Source organism: Odocoileus virginianus, chromosome 7 (assembly GCF_023699985.2).
Source record: "Odocoileus virginianus isolate 20LAN1187 ecotype Illinois chromosome 7, Ovbor_1.2, whole genome shotgun sequence".
Lineage (NCBI taxonomy): Eukaryota > Metazoa > Chordata > Mammalia > Artiodactyla > Cervidae > Odocoileus > Odocoileus virginianus.
In genome coordinates this window covers 7,574,828-7,593,900 of record NC_069680.1, presented here as the reverse complement: position 1 = coordinate 7,593,900, position 19,073 = coordinate 7,574,828, and the positions used below count along the sequence as shown (strand labels likewise).

Sequence of the window (19,073 nt, the reverse complement as noted above, 5' to 3'; positions counted from 1 at the left end):
TATTATGCTAACAACCATAAAGACTCTCTTTGTAAAAAGAGTTACAAGTCTTGCTATACATTTGAGAAAGTACAAAAGGAACACACTGTGGAAGTATGAGCATTTTCGTTCATCACCACTTGTAGTGTCCCAGGTTCTCTAAAATTACCAGGTACAGAATTTTTATTAAGGGCTATATTATATATCCATTTCCTCACCACTCAAAGACTTTATACTCTCCTTTTTAAGGTAACTATTCTGAGTTAAATGAACAAGTATATTTTTTAACTTTACCATCAGGAATATATCCTGAAAGATGGATTTTAGTTTTTCTAAAAACTTGGGGAAAACATACACAAAAGCTTCAGATACTAGCTCACTTATCACTTCCTACTGGATGCCTTCCCAAACCTCACCAGTACATACCACCATGCAGTTTTCCTTCTTAATCCTCATCACAGTTTTCATTTTGCATTTTTATGATTCTTCAATTAATTCATGTCTATCTCTCCCTCCCACTGTCCCTCATAGTTGTCCAGCTATTTTTTTAATTACATAGCTTAACAAATTTTATAGCTTCATAGTTTTTTCTCCTCTATAGAACAACACTTTATTTTTTACAGGAGCTTACCAATAAGTTGTTTTCAAACTCATTATATCATAGGAAAAATAATTTGGGAGACAGATCATTATTCATCCTATAGTTGAGTAAACAGACTGATAAAAGATTAACTGATTTATCCAAGTTCCTGCCTAGCATCACCAAAATAAAAAAGGAAAGGTCTTTTGATTCGCAAGCAAGTACAGCTTATATTATCTACACTTCTTTTGTAATACTTTGCTTATTCCTTCAAGGAGACAAACTAAAACTCCATTTAAAAAAGTACTCTTGATTGAATTAGTATTGGTGCAGAGCAAGTGACTGACTGGTTATTATAAATATTCACATTTTTTATATATTTATTTATGTCTAACATTTTCTAAAAATGAATAAAAGTTTTACATACAGGCCTAGCCACAACAAAAGAAACTTAAAAAAAATTTAAATACTTAAATTTAAATTAAGAAACTTAAATAAGACACTTCAAACTAACATTAAATAAATAAAAGAACTGGGGGAAAAAAGACTTGAAAGAAAGAAAGTTCTAACCGGGAAAAAAATATTAATTCAAGAGAAAAAAGGAATCTAATTTCATTATTTAGGAAATTTAAAATTCTTCACCAAGTTTCTAAATTTCAGTCAAATGTCAAACAATCAAGAAATATAGTATTCTGAAATACACATCTAAACATCAGTTGAAGTTAAGGATATGTTGCTATGTTGTTAATCACCCTCTCATCAACGGGTCAATTCTCATTCAAGTAGCCTAAGTAACTAAATAGAAGAGGTAGTGCAAAAAAAGGTCTACACAACTTATAAATCTCTTCAAGACAATTAACTTATTTTGGCTATTCCTACAGATTAGCCAAAAATACTTACCCAAAGATTATTCTCATAATAGAAGGCATCTAGAAGCTTGACTATATTAGGGTGATCACAAGATGCTAATATATCAATTTCAACCATATAGTCTTCAAGTTCTTCTTCAGATTTGGTGTCAATCACCTTTGCAGCAGCTAAAACATTGGTCTCTTTATTCTGGGCCTGAAGACAAAAGTATCATAAGTCCACAATTACAATGCATATTTGCTTTATAAATATCATTATTTTTTTAAAAACCTTATTTTTTAGTTTTCAGTTCACAGCAAATCTAAACAGAAAGTACAGTTCAGTTCAGTTCAGTCGCTCATTCATGTCCGACTCTTTGTGACCCCTCCTCGGACTACAGCACGGCAGGCCTCCCGGTCAATCACCAACTCCTGGAGTTTACTAAAACTCATGGCCATTGAGTCGGTGATGCCATCCAACCATCTCATCCTCTGTCGTCCCCTTCTCCTCCTGCCCCCAATCCCTCCCAGCATCAGGGTCTTTTCCAATGAGTCAGTTCGTCACAGCAGCTGGCCAAAGTATTGGAGTTTCAGCTTCAGCATCAGTCCTTCCAATGAATATTAAGGACTGATTTCCTTTAGGATGGACTGGTTGGATCTCCTTGCAGTACAAGGGACTCTCAAGAGTCTTCTCCAACACCACAGTTCAAAAGCATCAATTCTTCCATGCTCAGCATTCTTTATACTCCAATTCTCACATTCATACATGACTACTGGAAAAACCACAGCTTTGACTAGACAGACCTTTGTTGGCAAAGTAATGCCTCTGCTTTTTAATATGCTGTCTAGGTTGGTCATAACTTTCCTTCCAAGGAGCAAGAATCTTTTAATTTAATGGCTGCAATCACCATCTGAAGTGATTCTGGAGCCCCCAAAAGTAAAGTCTCTCACTGTTTCCACTGTTCCCCTATCTAGTTGCCATGAAGTGATGGGACCAGATACCATGATCTTAGTTTTCTGAATGTTGAGCTTTAAGCTAACTTTTTCACTCTCCTCTTTCACTTTCACCAAGAGGCTCTTTAGCTCTTCTTCACTTTCTGCCATAAAAGTGGTGTCATCTGCGTATCTGAGGTTATTGTTATTTTTTCCCAGCAATCTTGATTCCAGCTTGTGCCTCATCCAGCCCAGTGAGTCTTATGATGTACTCCGCATACAAGTTAAATAAGTAGGGTGACAATATACAGCCCTGATGTACTACTTGCCCTATTTGGAACAAGTCTGTTGTTCCATGTCCAGTTCTAACAGATGCTTCCTGACCTGCATACAGGTTTCTCAAGAGGTAGGTCAGGTGGTCTGGTATGCCCATCTCTTTCAGAATTCTCCACAGTTTATTGTGATCCACAGAGTCAAAGGTTTTGGCATAGTCAATAAAGCAGAAATAGATGTTTTTCTGGAACTCTCTTGCTTTTTCGATGATCCAACAGATGTTGGCAATCTGATCTCTGGTTCCTCTGCCTTTTCTAAATTCAGCTGGAACATCTGGAAGTTCATGGTTCATGTACTGTTGAAGCCTGGCTTGGAGAATTTTGAGCATTACTTTACTAGCGTGTGAGGTGAGTGCAATCGTGCGGTAGTTTGAGCATTCTTTGGCACTGCCTTTCTTTGGGATTGGAATGAAAACTGACCTCTTCCAGTCCTGTGGCCACTGCTGAGTTTTCCAAATTTGCTGTCATATTGAGTGTAGCACTTTCAACAGCATCATCTTTTAGGATTTGAAATAGCTCAACTGGAATTCCATCACCTCCACTAGCTTTGTTTGTAGTGATGCTTCCTAAGGCCCACTTGACTTCACATTCCAGGATGTCTGGCTCTAGGTCAGTGATCACACCATCGTGGTTATCTGGTTCGTGAAGATCTTTTCTGTATAGTTCTTCTGTGTATTCTTGCCACCTCTTCTTACTATCTTCTGCTTCTGTTAGGTCCATACCATTTTTATCCTTTATTGTGCCCATCTCTGCATGAAATGTTCCCTTGGTATCTCTAATTTTCTTGAAGAGATCTCCAGTCTTTCCCATCCTATTGTCTTCCTCTATTTCTTTGCACTGATCGCTGAGGAATGCTTTCTTATCTCTCCTTGCTATTCTTTGGAACTCTGCATTCAAATGGGTATATCCTTCCTTTTCTCCTTTGCCTTTCACTTCTCTTCTATTCTATTTGTAAGGCCTCCTTAGACAACCATTTTGCCTTTTTGCATTTCTTTTCCTTAAGGATGGTCTTGATCCCTGCCTCCTGTACAATGTCACAAACCTCTGGTCCACAGTTCTTCAGGCACTCTATCAGAGCTAATCCCTTGAATCTACTTCTCACTTTCAGGGTATAACCGTAAGGGATTTGATTTAGGTCATACCTGAATTGCCTAGTGGTTTTTCCTACTTTCTTTAAGTCTGAATTCTGCAATAGAGTTCATGGTCTGTGCCACAGTCAGCTCCTAGTCTTGTTTTTGCTGAGTGTATAGAACTTCTCCACCTTTAGCTGCAAAGAATATAATCAATCTGATTTCAGTATCGATGATCTGGTAATGTCCATGTGTAGAGTCTTCTCTTGTGTTGTTGGAAGAGGGTGTTTGCTATGACCAGTGCATTCTCTTGGCAAAACTATTTTAGCCTTTGCCCTGCCTCATTCTGTACTCCAAGGTCAAATTTGCCTGTTACTCCAGGTATTTCTTGACTTCCTACTTTGCATTCCACTCCCCTATAATGAAAAGGATATCTTTTTTGGGTGTTAGTCCTAGAAGGTCTTGAAGATCTTCATAGAACTGTTCAGCTTCTTCAGCATTGCAGGTTGGGGCATAGACTTGGATTACTGTGATAGTGAATGTTTGCCTTGGAAATGAACAGAGATCATTCTGTCATTTTTGAGACTGCATCCAAGTACTGCATTTTGGACTCTCTTGTTGACTATGATGGCTACTCCATTTCTTCTAAGGGATTCTTGCCCACAGTAGAAGATATAATATACAGAAAGTAGATATAATGTAGCAGAAAGTACAAAGAGTTTCCATATACATCCTTTCCCTATTCATGCACAGTCTTCCCCACTACCAACATTCTGCACCAGAGTGGTACATTTGTTAAAGCTGAGGAATCTATACTGACACATCATCACTAACTGAAGTGCATTGTTTACATTAGGATGAACTCCTGGTGTGCCTTCTATGGGTCTGGACAAAATACATGATATGTATCCACCACGTTAATATCATACAGAATAGTTTCACTGCCCTAAAAATCTCTATGCTCTGCCTATTCATCCCACTCTTTCTCCTAACCCCTCCACTAATCTTTTTACTATCTCTATAGTTTTCTGTTTTTCATACAGTATGTAGCCTTTTCAGATTGGCTTCTTTCACTGAGTAACATACCTTTAAGATTCCTCCACATCTTTTCATGGTTTTATACCTAATTTCTTTTTAGTGCTAAATAATCGCTGGATACACAGATGTAGTAGGCAATGTTTATTCATTCACCAACTGAAGGCATCTTGGTTGTTTCCAGGTTTTAGCAATGATGAATAAAGCTGCTATATACATCTGCATGCAGCTTTTTGTGTGGATGTAAGTTTTCAACTCCTCTGAATAAGTACGAAGGAGCAGAATTACTGGATCATATGGTAAAAGTATGTGTAGTTTTGCAAGATACTGACAAACTGTCTTCTAAAGTGGCAAACAGTGGAAACAGTGACTTTATTTTGGGGGGCTCCAAAATAACTGCAGATGGTGACTGCAGCCATGAAATTAAATGATGCTTGCTCCTTGGGAGGAAAGTTATGACCAACCTAGACAGCATATTAAAAAGCAGAGACATTACCAACAAAAGTCCATCTAGTCAAAGCTATGGTTTTTCCAGTAGTCATGTATGGATGTGAGAGTTGGACTATAAAGAAAGCTGAGCACCAAAAAATTGAAGCTTTTGAACTATGCTGTTGGAGAAGACTCTTGAGAGTCCCTTGGACTGCAAGGAGATCCAACCAGTCCATCCTAAAGGAGATCAGTCCTGGGTGTTCATTGGAAGGACTGATGCTGAAGCTGAAACTCCAATACTTTGGCCAGCTGCTGTGAAGAGCTGACTCATTGGAAAAGACCCTGATGCTGGGACAGATTGGGGGCAGGAGGAGAAGGGGAAGACAGAGAATGAGATGGCTGGATGGCATCACCAACTTGATGGACATGAGTTTGAGTAAACTCCAGGAGTTGGTGATGGACAGGGAGGCCTGGCATGCTGCGATTCATGGGGTCGCAAAGAGCTGGACGTGACTGAGCCATTGAACTGAACTGAACTGAAACATAAATATTAACAGATACATGCTAAGTGCTTAATACAGATAGAACTTCAAGTTGCAGGTTCTACTGGATCAGACTCTTAGGGTTCAAATTTTGATTCTGCCACTTAATAACTACATTGTTTGGGCAACTTATAAAATCCCTCTCTTAGACTTAGCTTCCTCATCAATAAAACACGTTTGTGAGAATTAATATGAGATATCTGCCAAGGAAAAAAATAAACATTTAATACACTGCCTGCCATTCACAGTAAAAAGGATTCGAAAACGTTACCTGGAATTATTACTATTACTAGTTAATCCTCAAAATGATACCATGATATATTAGCATTCCTGCTTTAAAGGAGGATAAATAAACTTAGTGAGATTAAAATGCTTCCCCAAGGTCAAGAAGTAAGAGGCAGAATCGAGATTCAAATCCAGGCTGTTTCCAAAACTCTTTCTTTATCATTACCCTTCCCAATTTCCCTATATTTCCATCAGTTTAATTATTTTTCATTGTTTTTAGTACTTTAACTTTTCCATTTTCTTTCTTTAACTGAATAACTTATCACTTCCATTTATTACAAAGGGAAGGTTTCCAAATGTGTAGTACAAGATCATTATTTTAAAGTTAGGAATCAAATCATAAAATACTACTAGGCTTTTTTACATGGACAGAGGAGTCTGGTGGGCTACAGTTCATGGAGTTGCAGAGCTGGACAAGACTGAGTGACTGCGCGCGCACACAAAGGTCTTTAAAGGAGATTTTGAACATTATGCATGTTACCATCACATCAGCAAATCTATCATTTTATAAGAAAAAACAGCAAACTTTCAAAAGCTAGTAATAATTATCTTTAATAAGCAAATGCCCGATTTCATTTTAATAATTTATAAGGATAAAATTTTATAAAATAAAAATATTTGTATGTAGAAAACATTCATCAAAGCACTGTTTATAATAAAGAAAACTTAATCAGCCTCAAATGTCCATTAACAAAAACCTACTTAAATCATTCTGTATGCTTCTATAATGGAGAATTATGCAACCATTAAAACTGATTAATCAATTAATATTTCTTAATATAGAACAAACCACAATATATTGCTAAATGGAAGAAAAGAAACTTACTAAACAGGAAAGGTATGCAATTTTACAAAAACGACACATCATTTTTATATAGGGATAGTTATATAAGAAATACTTGGAAAGACACCATTGGGGGATGGCAGAGTTTCATGTGCCTTTGACTTTCTCTGTATTTTTCACACTGTTTACATTTTTAAATGGACATGTATTATTTTTATGGAGGCAATAAAGTACTAAAACATCAGTCTATGGGATATTTCTTAGGGATCTATTACCTAATCTTGGAGATGATGATGAAAGAACAAGCAAACTAGGTATAAGCCTCTATGTGGGAATTCTCCTAAGTAGACTTTGCTACATTTTACCTCCTTAGGTAAAAACAGAGGTAGAAATTAATGCTAACTACTAACAAAGTAACCCTAATGTTCAGGGTTCAGAGAATGGTGGTGCAGTCACTAAGTCATGTCAGATTCTCTGTGACCCCAGGGACTGTAGCCCACCAGGCTCCTCTGTCCATGGATTTTCCAAGCAAGAATATGGAGCAGATTGCCATTTCCTTCTCCAGGAGATCTTCCCCACCCAGGGATCGAAAGCTGGTCTCCTGCATAGCATGCAGATTCTCTCCTGACTGAGCTACCAGGGAAGCCCATTATCTTATGTTCTGCAAAGAAAGAAAAACTGCTAATAAACAATGACAGAAGTTTGTCATTTAGAATTTTCACATTATTCCTTTTTAAGAGCTCTTTTGGATAGATCTAGAGAAAAATTGCTATTATATATTATCTTTGTAAATACAGGAAAAATAAAACACTTCTTCACATTTAACTCTTCTGAGTCACTTTTTCACTCAGAATTATCTAATGTCTGTGTTTTCACACAATATTATTCTCTGGCCACGAAAAGCTTTGGTGATACAGCATTTCTTTAAAAAGTATTCCTCTACTACTGTCTCGAAAATTTTCTTTGAAGCTACTACCTCCTATTCTGATATCATAATGCTGATATTCTCTTGATCTTATCACAGGTGCTAAAAGAAGCTTTTAGATGACAACCAGGACTCACATTCTTTCTTCACAACATTCTTAAATGGTTTATTGATTGAAACATCAACGGGTTGCAACTGTATGATACCTGAGATGCAACTACATTCACAGTGCACAATGACATATATATCACAGCTGCCACTTGGCGAACAATACTAAGGCATCAAACAATAAATCGGGACTTATCCCAGTTTCAGAAATGTTAAAAAGTTGAAGGTCTATCATAACTGGGTGAAACATGACATTAAGTTTATCTAAGAAAGACACTTCAGTTGAAAAAATAATACATAGAACTCACCCTCCCCCAAGTCAGGAAATAAGCCAGTGAGAAATGTCCTCCTCTTACCACTTTAATGTAACACTTCAGGAAGAAGGAAAGCAGAGCAACTGTCCTTGAAAAGGACACCATAAAATACAAGCAGTGGTGAGAGACCAAGGATACTGTGAGCAGAGTTAAAAAGTCATCCTTCTTTGGCATGCCTCTACCCGTGGCAGGAGAGATTTTACAGATATACCTTTTACTTGTTAATAGAATGGCATGAAATAGCAAAAATAATTAATAATAGATAATCTCTAAAGTTCTTTGTAGCAACAAATTTCATTATTCCACTGCCCTGGATATACTGATTAAGTCAGTGACAGTAACATTTGGTTTAATATAAATAATAAATAAAATTTAATTAGAAAATATAGTGCCTCTTACATTACTGCTTGAAAATATTCATCATGATCTGGTTCCAGAGAACTCTAAAATTCAAAACTGAAATAAATTGATGTGTGCAAAACCATACTTTAAACAAACAATGCAAATAAGGTGTTAAAAAGAAACAATCGCATCTACTACTTAAAAGCAGGAAATTTTTAGACAAAATTTTAACTAAACAAATGTTAATAAAAACAAGAATGAAATAACAAACACTCAGATGTTAATTTAAAGGAGCTATAATTTCAATGGGTAAAGTTTTCAGAAATCAGTCATGATCACTTAAAAATCACTATGATTTTATCGTCACGAATCACAGGAGCCAATGAAAGAGGCTGCAATGACACAAACTCAGCAACTTGAAGGAAAAGATTCTGCAGAGCTGAAACTCAGATCCCTGAGGAGAGAGTGCTGCTCAGCTACTGCTGAGTCTGAACTTGGAAGAGGGATCCTGTGAGACCAGGGTACCTTTTGAGGAAGAGGGGACGAGCCAATCAGAGCTGGCGTTTGTAAGGGTAAGAAGGATAAGACTAGCTCTGTGAGTGTCAGAAAAACTACAAACTGAATCTGGGACAGCCACTGCTGGGGTGAGAAGCTCCACTAGGACGATGGTCAGAGTAACAGCAAGGCAGACAGGGAGCCACCGGAAACAGGAAGATGTGAGCTCGCTCTCCTCCTCCTCGCAGCCTTCCTGTCGTATTCAATACTTCAGAAACCTGAAAGTGAGCCCCTGGCAAGACGGACACGGTGATCTGCAAAAATCTCAGAACAACATCACAAAGCAGAACCTCAGAAAGGGGTGTTTGGAGATGAGGATTATAGATGGGAGAACTAAGACACAGTAGTATTCAATATTTGGTTAATAAATATTCAAATTTCCAAAGAGCAGTTTGGGGGAAAAAAAGCACTACAGAAAGAAAATAGTTTTAGACTGTTTAGATACTATTAACTGTTTTATATTACATGCTAATCCTGGTGATCTTCTCAGAACCCAGTAAGATTTTGGTAGGAATAAGAGTGAATATCAAATAAGAATAAAATTACTCAAAAAAAAAAAAAAAGAATAAAATTACTCAACATAACTTAGCAACGATACACAGTTGATTTCCACTATTTATTCTCATTTGTTCTACAGAGTCACTACAAACCCTGAATTAGTGAATACTGAACCACTGCTCCTAGAAGAAATACACACACACATTGCCCCACACAGACTATAACCTTAGATCTCAAACAACTCATCCTGGTAGATTCTATTTGTTTCACAAACGAGAAAATGAAGTTCAGAAATAGGTGATTTGTTCGAAGCTGCACCAACAAGTGCCCCCATCCAACTGGTCCCAAACCAGGAGCCTCTTACACTACAGTATACAGCCCCCTCCTGTTTCCATCCTCTGGACCTCTCTGCATGAGGTGAGACAAGACAGAGCACCACCAGGTTCGATCTCAGTTCGAAACAAGAGCATCTAGGGATCACATCTTATATAGCTTCGCAAGTGTACACAAATAACTGTGAAAGCACTGCATGTACAGATTTGGGGGCTACAAATAGATTCTAGTAAGTAGATAAATTTGAAAATAAAGAATCTGCAAATAATGAGGATCAGCCATACAACATACTCTTCCATCAACAGGCGGAAAATATTACAGATATCCTTTTTTAAAGGATTTCTCCACCGCAGAGGGCACAGGTTTCCTCCCTAGTCAGGGAACTAAGATCCTGCATGCCATGTGGTGTGGCCAAATTAATTAACTTAAATGCTTTTAAAAGAACACATTTTCACGCCATTTCCTGAATTCTGCAAAAAAGAAAGGAATATACTTTATATTCTCTTTATATTCCCAAACACTACTTTATTTATATTGCTCTAGTTATATACTGAAAACTTAAGTTATTGGTCAGTCAAGATACCAACAAGAGAATGTCAATAATAAATTAATGTTGCTTAAATCAGCAGTTTCTAAAATGTTTTACCAATTCTCAGATAACACAGTTTTCCCATTAATTTCATGGACTTGCTGACTCTGAACAGCATGAATAAACTGCAACATTTTTGATAATTGTGTGATTGATAAGCTTTAGGAATTTGCACGGGTTACATAGTTGAAAGGCTGAAAAAATGAGAACACAAAAAGAATTTTTTTAAAATATTTAGAAATAAGACAAAGACATATTACTTCTGGAAATTAATTCAAGAAAAATAAAGGCTTTTAAATGGTAAAGAAGATCATTACCACACAAACATTCTCAATGTTAAATTATAAAAGTAAAGGGCCAAAACAAAAGCTGGTGTCAAGAAGAGAAATTCAACACAAATACTAAGAATTTTATAAGGAAAAAAGATAAGTTAGCACATTAAAGTCATTTTTACAATTCAAAGTTTCAGTTACCTCTTTTAAAACATAAATGTATATATGCTAGGAATTTGGACTTGATGTGGTATTGAGTACAAAATACAATGCAATATTTAATAAACACCAGGTAACTTTAGTAGCATAATACAGAAGTAGTTACCCATTCTGAAAAGAGACTTTCTTCCTCCTTTCATAGAAAGAGAAAAATGGTCAATATATAAAGGGAGAAAAAATGTGAAAAGAAGAATTACTAAGTGAAATAAAGCAACGTGCAAAACAGTATTTAAAAATATGATCCTTTCCTTTTTTAATCTGAAAAATCCAAACCTTCAAAGAAATTGAGTGAACAGACAGTGACCAACCATATACCCCTCACCCAGAGTTACCAGCTGTTAACATTCTGTCATTCTTGCTTTCAAATCACTCTTTTGTAGACTGTCCCACTATTTGGATTTGTCTGTTTCCTCATTATTTGATTCAGGTTAAATATCTTTGATAAAAAATACCACATTAGGTGATTATACAGTTCCCAATGAGTAGCGCCAGAAAACACTAGTAATAAACCTATTTAATCAAGTTCAAGCATTCTTTCCTATTCTTTTTATCCTTTAAATATATCCCACTAGTCTAGAGGGATAGGATGGGAAGGGAGGTGGGAGGGGGGTTCAGGATGGGAACACATGTACACCCATGGCTGATTTAGGTCAATGTATGACAAAACCACTACAATATTGTAAAGTAGTTAGCCTCCAATTAAAATAAATAAAAGAATAAATAAATATATCCCACTAGTCAGAGTACTCCACTCAAAAATCATTTCAAGCACTTTTCCACTATGACTATGTTATCAATTTGATATGCAGTTATGTTCACCTGTATATACATATGTGTGTGTGCCAATATATTTTCAGCTTTACAAACAAGCATTCATACTTATGCTCAAACAGGCATAAAATTTTATCTGAAAAGACACACAGATATTGTTACAGTGACTGACTTTGGGAAAAAGGACTGGTGGGAAAGGTTTTCATTTTTCAATTTTATCATTTTTGTACTATTCAAGCTTCTAACCACATTAGTATCCCCTTGAATTTTTGTTAACAGGTTACCTAAAAGATATAACCTAAAAGGTATTATTTTTATACAGTCTTCTTTATACTCTGCAATATTTTCAGATAGTATTTAAACTTTAGAAATAGATAAAATATATTTTAGGGTTTTTTTTTTTTCGGGTGGAACAGAGCCTTCCCTGGTGGCTCAGTGGTAAAGAATCCACCTGCCAATGCAGGAGATGCGAGTTCGAACCCTGGGTTGGGAAGATAACCTGGAGAAGGGAATAGCCATCCACTTCAGTATTCTTGCCAGGAAAATTCAATGGACAGAGGAGCCTGGTGGGCTACAGTCCATGGGGTTGCAAAAGAGTCAAACACAACTTAGTGACTAAACAACAAGGGTGAATAGAGCTTCGTGTCAATCCACAGAAGAAAACTAAATTCCAGATGAATTAAAATTAAAATTCTTTATAACTGTACTATTAAAAAGTCAAGAAGAAAATATAGATAAATACGTATCTAATTCCTGGGTAGGGAAAGTTTTTCTAAGCATGAAAGCAAAGAAGAAAAAAAGCAAAGAGACACACTGACAGATTTTGTTAAAAAAAAAAAAAAAAAAAACACTATGTCTTAAATATCAAAAAAGCAACATAAATTAATTTAACTAAAATAACTGTGCCATTATGATAAAGTGCTCATTTTTCACAGTACATAAAAAGTACTTTCAGATCAACAAAAAACAGCTCATCAGAATATGGATAATTCAATTATTCTTAAAATGGCAATATCTCTAGAAATCAAAGATATGGAAAATGAAATAAACAGATACTCTTTTTATCGATCAAAAAAGCAAATATTTTTTAAAAGGATAAAAACTATCCTTGAAAAAGGTCAAGGAACAAAAAGGCGCAGAAATAGACCATTGTTGGGTTGTTTAAGCAGGCATAACCCATGTACATGTATGTTAAGTATACAGAAAAATATCGAGGAACATATACATGAAACTGATGATGGGAAGTTCCCTGGTGGTGACTTTCACTGCCATGGCCTGGATTCAATCCCTGGTCAGGAAACTGAGATCCTGCACATTGTGCAGCATGGCCAGAAGAGAAGAAAAAAAAAAGAAACCATGATAGTTGATACAGAAACCAAATAGTTACATTTATGCAGAGAAGAGAAGGAACAATAATTAGAGTGATGGCCAAAGAAACTAACTCTATCCCTAATAAGTTAATACTCTTTATCAATAGAAATTCTTCACATAACTAAAATTTAATTTCAAGATAAGTTTATACATTTCTAGAGTAATTTCACAGTAAACATTAATAAATGATCATGTATTTTGCCCTAACAATTCTAAGAATTTATCCTAAAGAAATAAGGAATGTCAGAGAGATATATCATGAATATATGGACATTTGACATATGATGGAGGCACTGCAAAGCAATATAGAAAGGGTGATCTTTTCAGTAAATGGTGTTGAGACAACCAGGTATCTACATGGAAAAAATGAAACTGGACTCCCTATTTCATACTATAGACAAGAACCAACATCGGTTTAATTATAGATCTAATACAGAAGACAACACCATAAAACTTTAAGAATATAACACAGAAGGACAACTTCATCACTTTGGGTAAGGAAATTTTCCAAAGACAAAAAGTACTAGCTATGTATAAAAAGCTAATAAATTGAACTACACTGAAATCTGAAACACCTACATAAAGAACGACATCATAAAGAGAAACAAAAGACACACCATAAAGCAAGAGAAAGGAAGGTGCATCACCTGTACCTTGAGAGGATCAGTATCAGGAAAATACAGGCTCCCACAAACCAACGAGAAAAAGAACCCAAAAGACTTTAACAAGCACTTCAGAGAAGAAGAAATCCAAACGGCCAATAAGTATATAAAAAGGAACTCAACCTCATTAGTAACCAGAGAAATAAAACCCCAGTGGGAACAGGAATTAACTGTAAATGGGCACAAGAGAGCTTTAGGTGGTCATAAGAGGATTCTAAACCTAGACTGTAGTCATGGTTGTACAACTGTACTAATTTATTAAAACTCACCAAATTATATACATAAAATGGGTGAATTCTGTGTTTCATATACACTGATAAAGGTATTTTTTAAATCAGCAAATAGGAAAATTCACTGGAAAAAATACCCAAATACTCAACAGGCATGAAAAGGTACTCAATTTTTTCAGTCATTAGGAAAATGTAAATAAAACCACTTCTCACTCACCACAATGGCTAACATAAAATATTAATAATAGTATTAATAATAATAGCAAGTGTTGCTGAGGATACAGAACAATTCAGAAAACTGCCATTCCCTACTGATGGGGATATAAATTGGTACAACCACTTTAGAAGACTGGCAGTATCTTCTGAGTCTTAAAACACATGTATCCGATAACCTAGGTGCATATCCCAGGTACATATCCAATAGAAATGAATGTAAATGTACATCAAGATGCATAATAATATTCACAAGTCATACTCCTAATATACAAAAAGTGGAAACAATCCAAAAGTCCACCAAAAGCAGAATGGAAAATTTTAGTATTTCATATATTGCAATACTATAGAACAAATGAAAAAAAAAGATGAGAAGACTACTATGTGCAACTAGAGACGAATTCTTATCATAATGTTGAACAGAAGATGCCAGACACAAAACACACGTATGACTATATTTATATGAAGTCCAAAAATATACCAAAATGCTGCAGTAGTCTAGGTAAGAGATAATGGCAATTATGACTAGAATTACAACAATGAAGAAAGAAAAGAGACAGATTCAAGAAATATTTATAGGTAAAATTAACAGGCTTGGTGATTGATTGGGTCTGGTAGGTAAGGAAGTAGAAGATGTTAAGAATGACCTCCAGTCCCTGGTCTATGCATCTGGTAGATGGAGATGTCAATTACTGAATGAGGAACACAGGAGAAGCAAATTTGGGACTGACATCAGGAGTTCAATTAATTCATGTTTTTACTTGCTGTTCAAGGAATCTGTGACATTCAGTGCTGTTTAAGAAATCTGAGACATTCAAGTGGAAAGCTCTAATAGAGAGCTGGATGGGTGGATCCAGAGTTCAAAAAGGAGATCTCAGGATAGAGACCAAAATTGCATGTAGATGGTAACTGAAGCCACGGGAGAAGATGGGCTCTCAGAAGAAAAGATGAAGGCCTTAATCCAGCCCTGTGGAGCCCCAACACTGAAAGTCAGGAAGAGCAAGAAGAGCCAGCAAAAACGTCTGAAGAGTAGATACAGAGGTAGGAGTAAAAACAGGAGTATGGTGACTTAAAGCCAGCTTTTTTAAAGGAAATGATGGTCAAGGGTCTCAGATGCTCCAGAGAGAGGCAAAGTAAAAGAATTAAGTGTCCATTTACTCTCTTACTTGAATCCTTAGACCATAACAAGAGCCACTTAATTAGGTGAGCAGGGAGATGTCAAATAAGAAGAACAAGAAAATGTCACAGAACTGAAGAACATGAGTCTTTGAACTGAAAGGACTAACCAAGAGCCCAGCAAAATGAAAGGAAGAAAAAAAAATACCTATATCAAAGTACATTACCATGCACAGAGGATAAAATGTAAATTCTAATAGCTATCAAGAGAAAAAGATCACAAGGGACCAGAAAACAAAATGGCAACGGACTTTCAACAGCAACACCTGAAGCCAAAAGCCAGTGAATGGAAAAGTCTTTAAAATTCTAAGAAAAATGTACTTTTGAACTAGAATTCTACAATCAAACTATGCATCAAGTGTGACATTACAATAAAGACATATTCAGACAGGCCTAGTCTTAAAAAAGAAATAAACCTTCCATGTATCCTTTCTCAGAAGACTACTGAAGGATGTACATAATCAAAACAAGGAGGAAATTCCAATAGCAAAAACAAAGCATTTAAGACACTCCTGAAGTAGTCTGAGCTCCTAACATTCTAGAGACAAAAATTATGATTCATTATTGACAGATATTTTTTTTAAAAGATCTAGAAATAAACCAGATGCATAGATGGAAAGACTTAAGTATTATGGAGATGTTATTTTTTACAAAGTTAATCTATAAATTCCATAAAACCCCTTCAAAAAAGCACAACAGGTTTTCTGTGTAACTCGTGCATGCGTGTGTGCAGGCTGTCACTTAGTCATGTCTGACTCTTTGCGACCCCACAGACTGTAGCTCATCAGACTCCTCTGTCCACAGGATTTCCCAGGCAAGAATAGTGGAGTGGGTTGCCATTTCCTTCTCCATGGGATCTTCCCGACCCAGGGATCAAACTCACATCTCCTGTGTCTCCTGCATTGGCAGGAGGATTCTTTACCACTGAGCCACATGGGAAGCCCTTTGTGTAATTCAGTCAGGCTAATTCTAAAATGTACATGAAAGCCCTAATAGCCAAGAATATACCAGACATTGCTGAAGAAGAAGGAAAAGGAATTCTTTCTCTAGCAGAGATTTGTTTGGATGCTTTCCTAATTAAGAGTGGAAAACTGATAAAGGAATGAACAGATCAATGAAAAGAGTAGAAATCCCAGAAACAGACACGTGCTGCAGGGCAGTGAGGAACAGTCTCCCCCAGTGATGAGCCATGGGACAACTATGTGCCCACTGTAGAAAACAAGGAAATTGGAACCCCTACCTCATACTATTTGCAAAAATCTTCACTAAGTGGGTTGTAGACACAAATGTTAAAGGCAAAATCATAAAAGCGCTTAGAAGATAAGATAGTGGTTTATCTCCATGATCTAAGGTTAGGAAAACTTTTCTCGCCTTTTTTTAAATTCAAAAACCAAATTGGTTTTATTAGGTGATTCATGAATCAGGCAGCATCCCATCCAACAACTGGAAGGGCCCCCAGGAAAGAATTTCTCAAATACAATACAGAAAGCATTAACTGAAAAAGAAAAAAATAGACAAAACTGATGTTAAAATCAAGAATTTCTTGTTCATAAAAAGATACCATAAAGAAAATGAAAAGATAGGCACAGAAGAAGAATGTACTTGCAATAGCCATAACTAGCAAATGGTTAAAATCCAGAATACACAACAAATAAACAAGAAAAAGACATCCAAGAGGAAAATGAACAAGACACTGAACACAAAAGAAGAAATCCATACTAACAATCCTATGAAAAGAAACACTTAAAAGTAGTCAGAGAAAAGATGAATTAAAACCACAATGAAAAATAAAACATCAGATTGTCAAAACTTAAAAATTTCAACAATATCAAACGGTGGAGAGAATGCAGAGTAAGTAAAATTCTCATAGGATGCTGGTGGGAGTGTAAACTGGTATAGTCTAGTAAAATTAAAGATACACTACCCTATAACCTAGCGATTCTACTTCTAAGTTAAGTCTTAGTGAAATTCATGCATACATGCACCAGTATAAAAGCCAAAAACTGAAAACAACTGATATATCCAACAGAGCAATGGTAAATAACCAGCAATATAATCATATATTGGGATTCTATGCAACAATTAAAATTAACTACAGCTCTAGTGATAACAAAGACAAATCTCACAAACCTAAAGCTGATTTTCAAAGAGGTAAGACACAAAATACACTCGCACACACAAAACTAAAGTTATGATGCTTAGTTATACACTGCTAGATAGTAAACTATAAGGAAAGCAAAGAAATGAATAACTTACAGACAGGATAGTGGTCTCCTTTAGTGGGAGAGCAGAATAAATTCAGAAAGGAGGTGAAAAGGATTCTGGCATACTGGCAGAATTCCTTTACTCTGATGGTTGTTAATACTGAGTTCACTTTATTACTGTTCGCTAAATGTACATATATGTGTTGTATGTTTCAATATAATGATTATATGTTTCACTATTTTTTAAAAAGGCGCATGCCCATCAGGATCATAAAATGAATCACTTTTCATCCAGCACAAGTCAGTAGCCCAGCTTCAATTCAACGGATCATTTTATGGCATTCTTTCTTTTTTTCTGTTAAAAGCAACAGAAATCCAAACATAAAAAATGTGAGGGATATTACATATCTTCATTTATATGTCAAATAATACTATTTAAAAAAAGAGAAAATAAATTTAAAATTGGGAAGATATTTCAAGCAAGAAAGTAACTGTTACAGAGCTGTGTAGTGCAAGACTAAAGAAAGAATACAGCTATATGATGAAAAAACTGTTTCAAACAAACTAAATACACAAGACAATTGCCTATTTAGAAATTAATCTTTGTAAACAGTTATAATCAAATGATAGTTGGAATCAACTTCAGAAACAGCTTTATAGTGCACACTATACATACTATTGTAAGGTTTGATTGCTTTTTCTCCTACACAGAAGGAAGTTTATAAATTTAAATTTCCTAAGGAATCTTGGACAGTAAAAGAGGTTAGGAAAAAGACATAACAGGTGAGATAAGTTTAAATTTTAAATTTTGTTTTAAAAAGCTCACAGCTTACTCCTTGGAAGTATAAAATAGTGAGACAAAAAAGAAAAGATGCAAAGAATTCCCATTCTTCAAATATCACACTAAAATATACACCAAACCCACAAAAAGTATCCTTGACACAGTCTTACAGTGTTAAACTACATGGTGTAAGGCTCTTATTTTTCAGAAAATTTTCAATAGGTATCTCACTATAGGAAGACATACTCACTTTGCAGGTGAATGAAAGAATTAAATCAAAGTATTAGCATGTCAAGATAATCTGCCTGTGCCAGAAAATGGTTTTACTATCTTCCTAGGTCCCTTTTCCTGTCCCATCCCATATTTCGTTTTCAAGCTCTAAATATAATGACAGTAATTTTCTGCCATTTCCTGAGCCCTTTTTTGTGTCTTACATTTATTATCTCCTTTAATTCTCACAAACTGAGGAGTAGGTTTTACTGATGAGAAAAATGAGACATGGAATGATTAAGTAACTTACCCAACATCAGAGGTTGCTATTGAGGGAGCCAAGATACAGTCCTACTCCAGAGCCAGTGTCTTAATACTACACTGTTTCTATTCAATAAAACATTTATACCATGAAAACTGCCCATAATCACCTACTGCCTTCTAACTACCAGATCCCAGATGCCTTGAGGATTTATTACTGTC

At 35.7% G+C, this 19,073-nt stretch overlaps 1 protein-coding gene across 2 annotated transcripts in view; it reads right to left on the bottom strand.

The window, feature by feature from the left end:
* Positions 1–19,073, bottom strand: part of SLK (STE20 like kinase) — a 57,678-nt gene that overhangs the window by 36,460 nt on the left and 2,145 nt on the right. For both annotated transcript variants that reach the window (XM_070470122.1, XM_070470123.1), the window contains exon 2: positions 1,460–1,624. In XM_070470122.1, the coding sequence (XP_070326223.1) occupies positions 1,460–1,624 (165 nt within the window). The remainder of the gene's footprint in view (positions 1–1,459; positions 1,625–19,073) is intronic.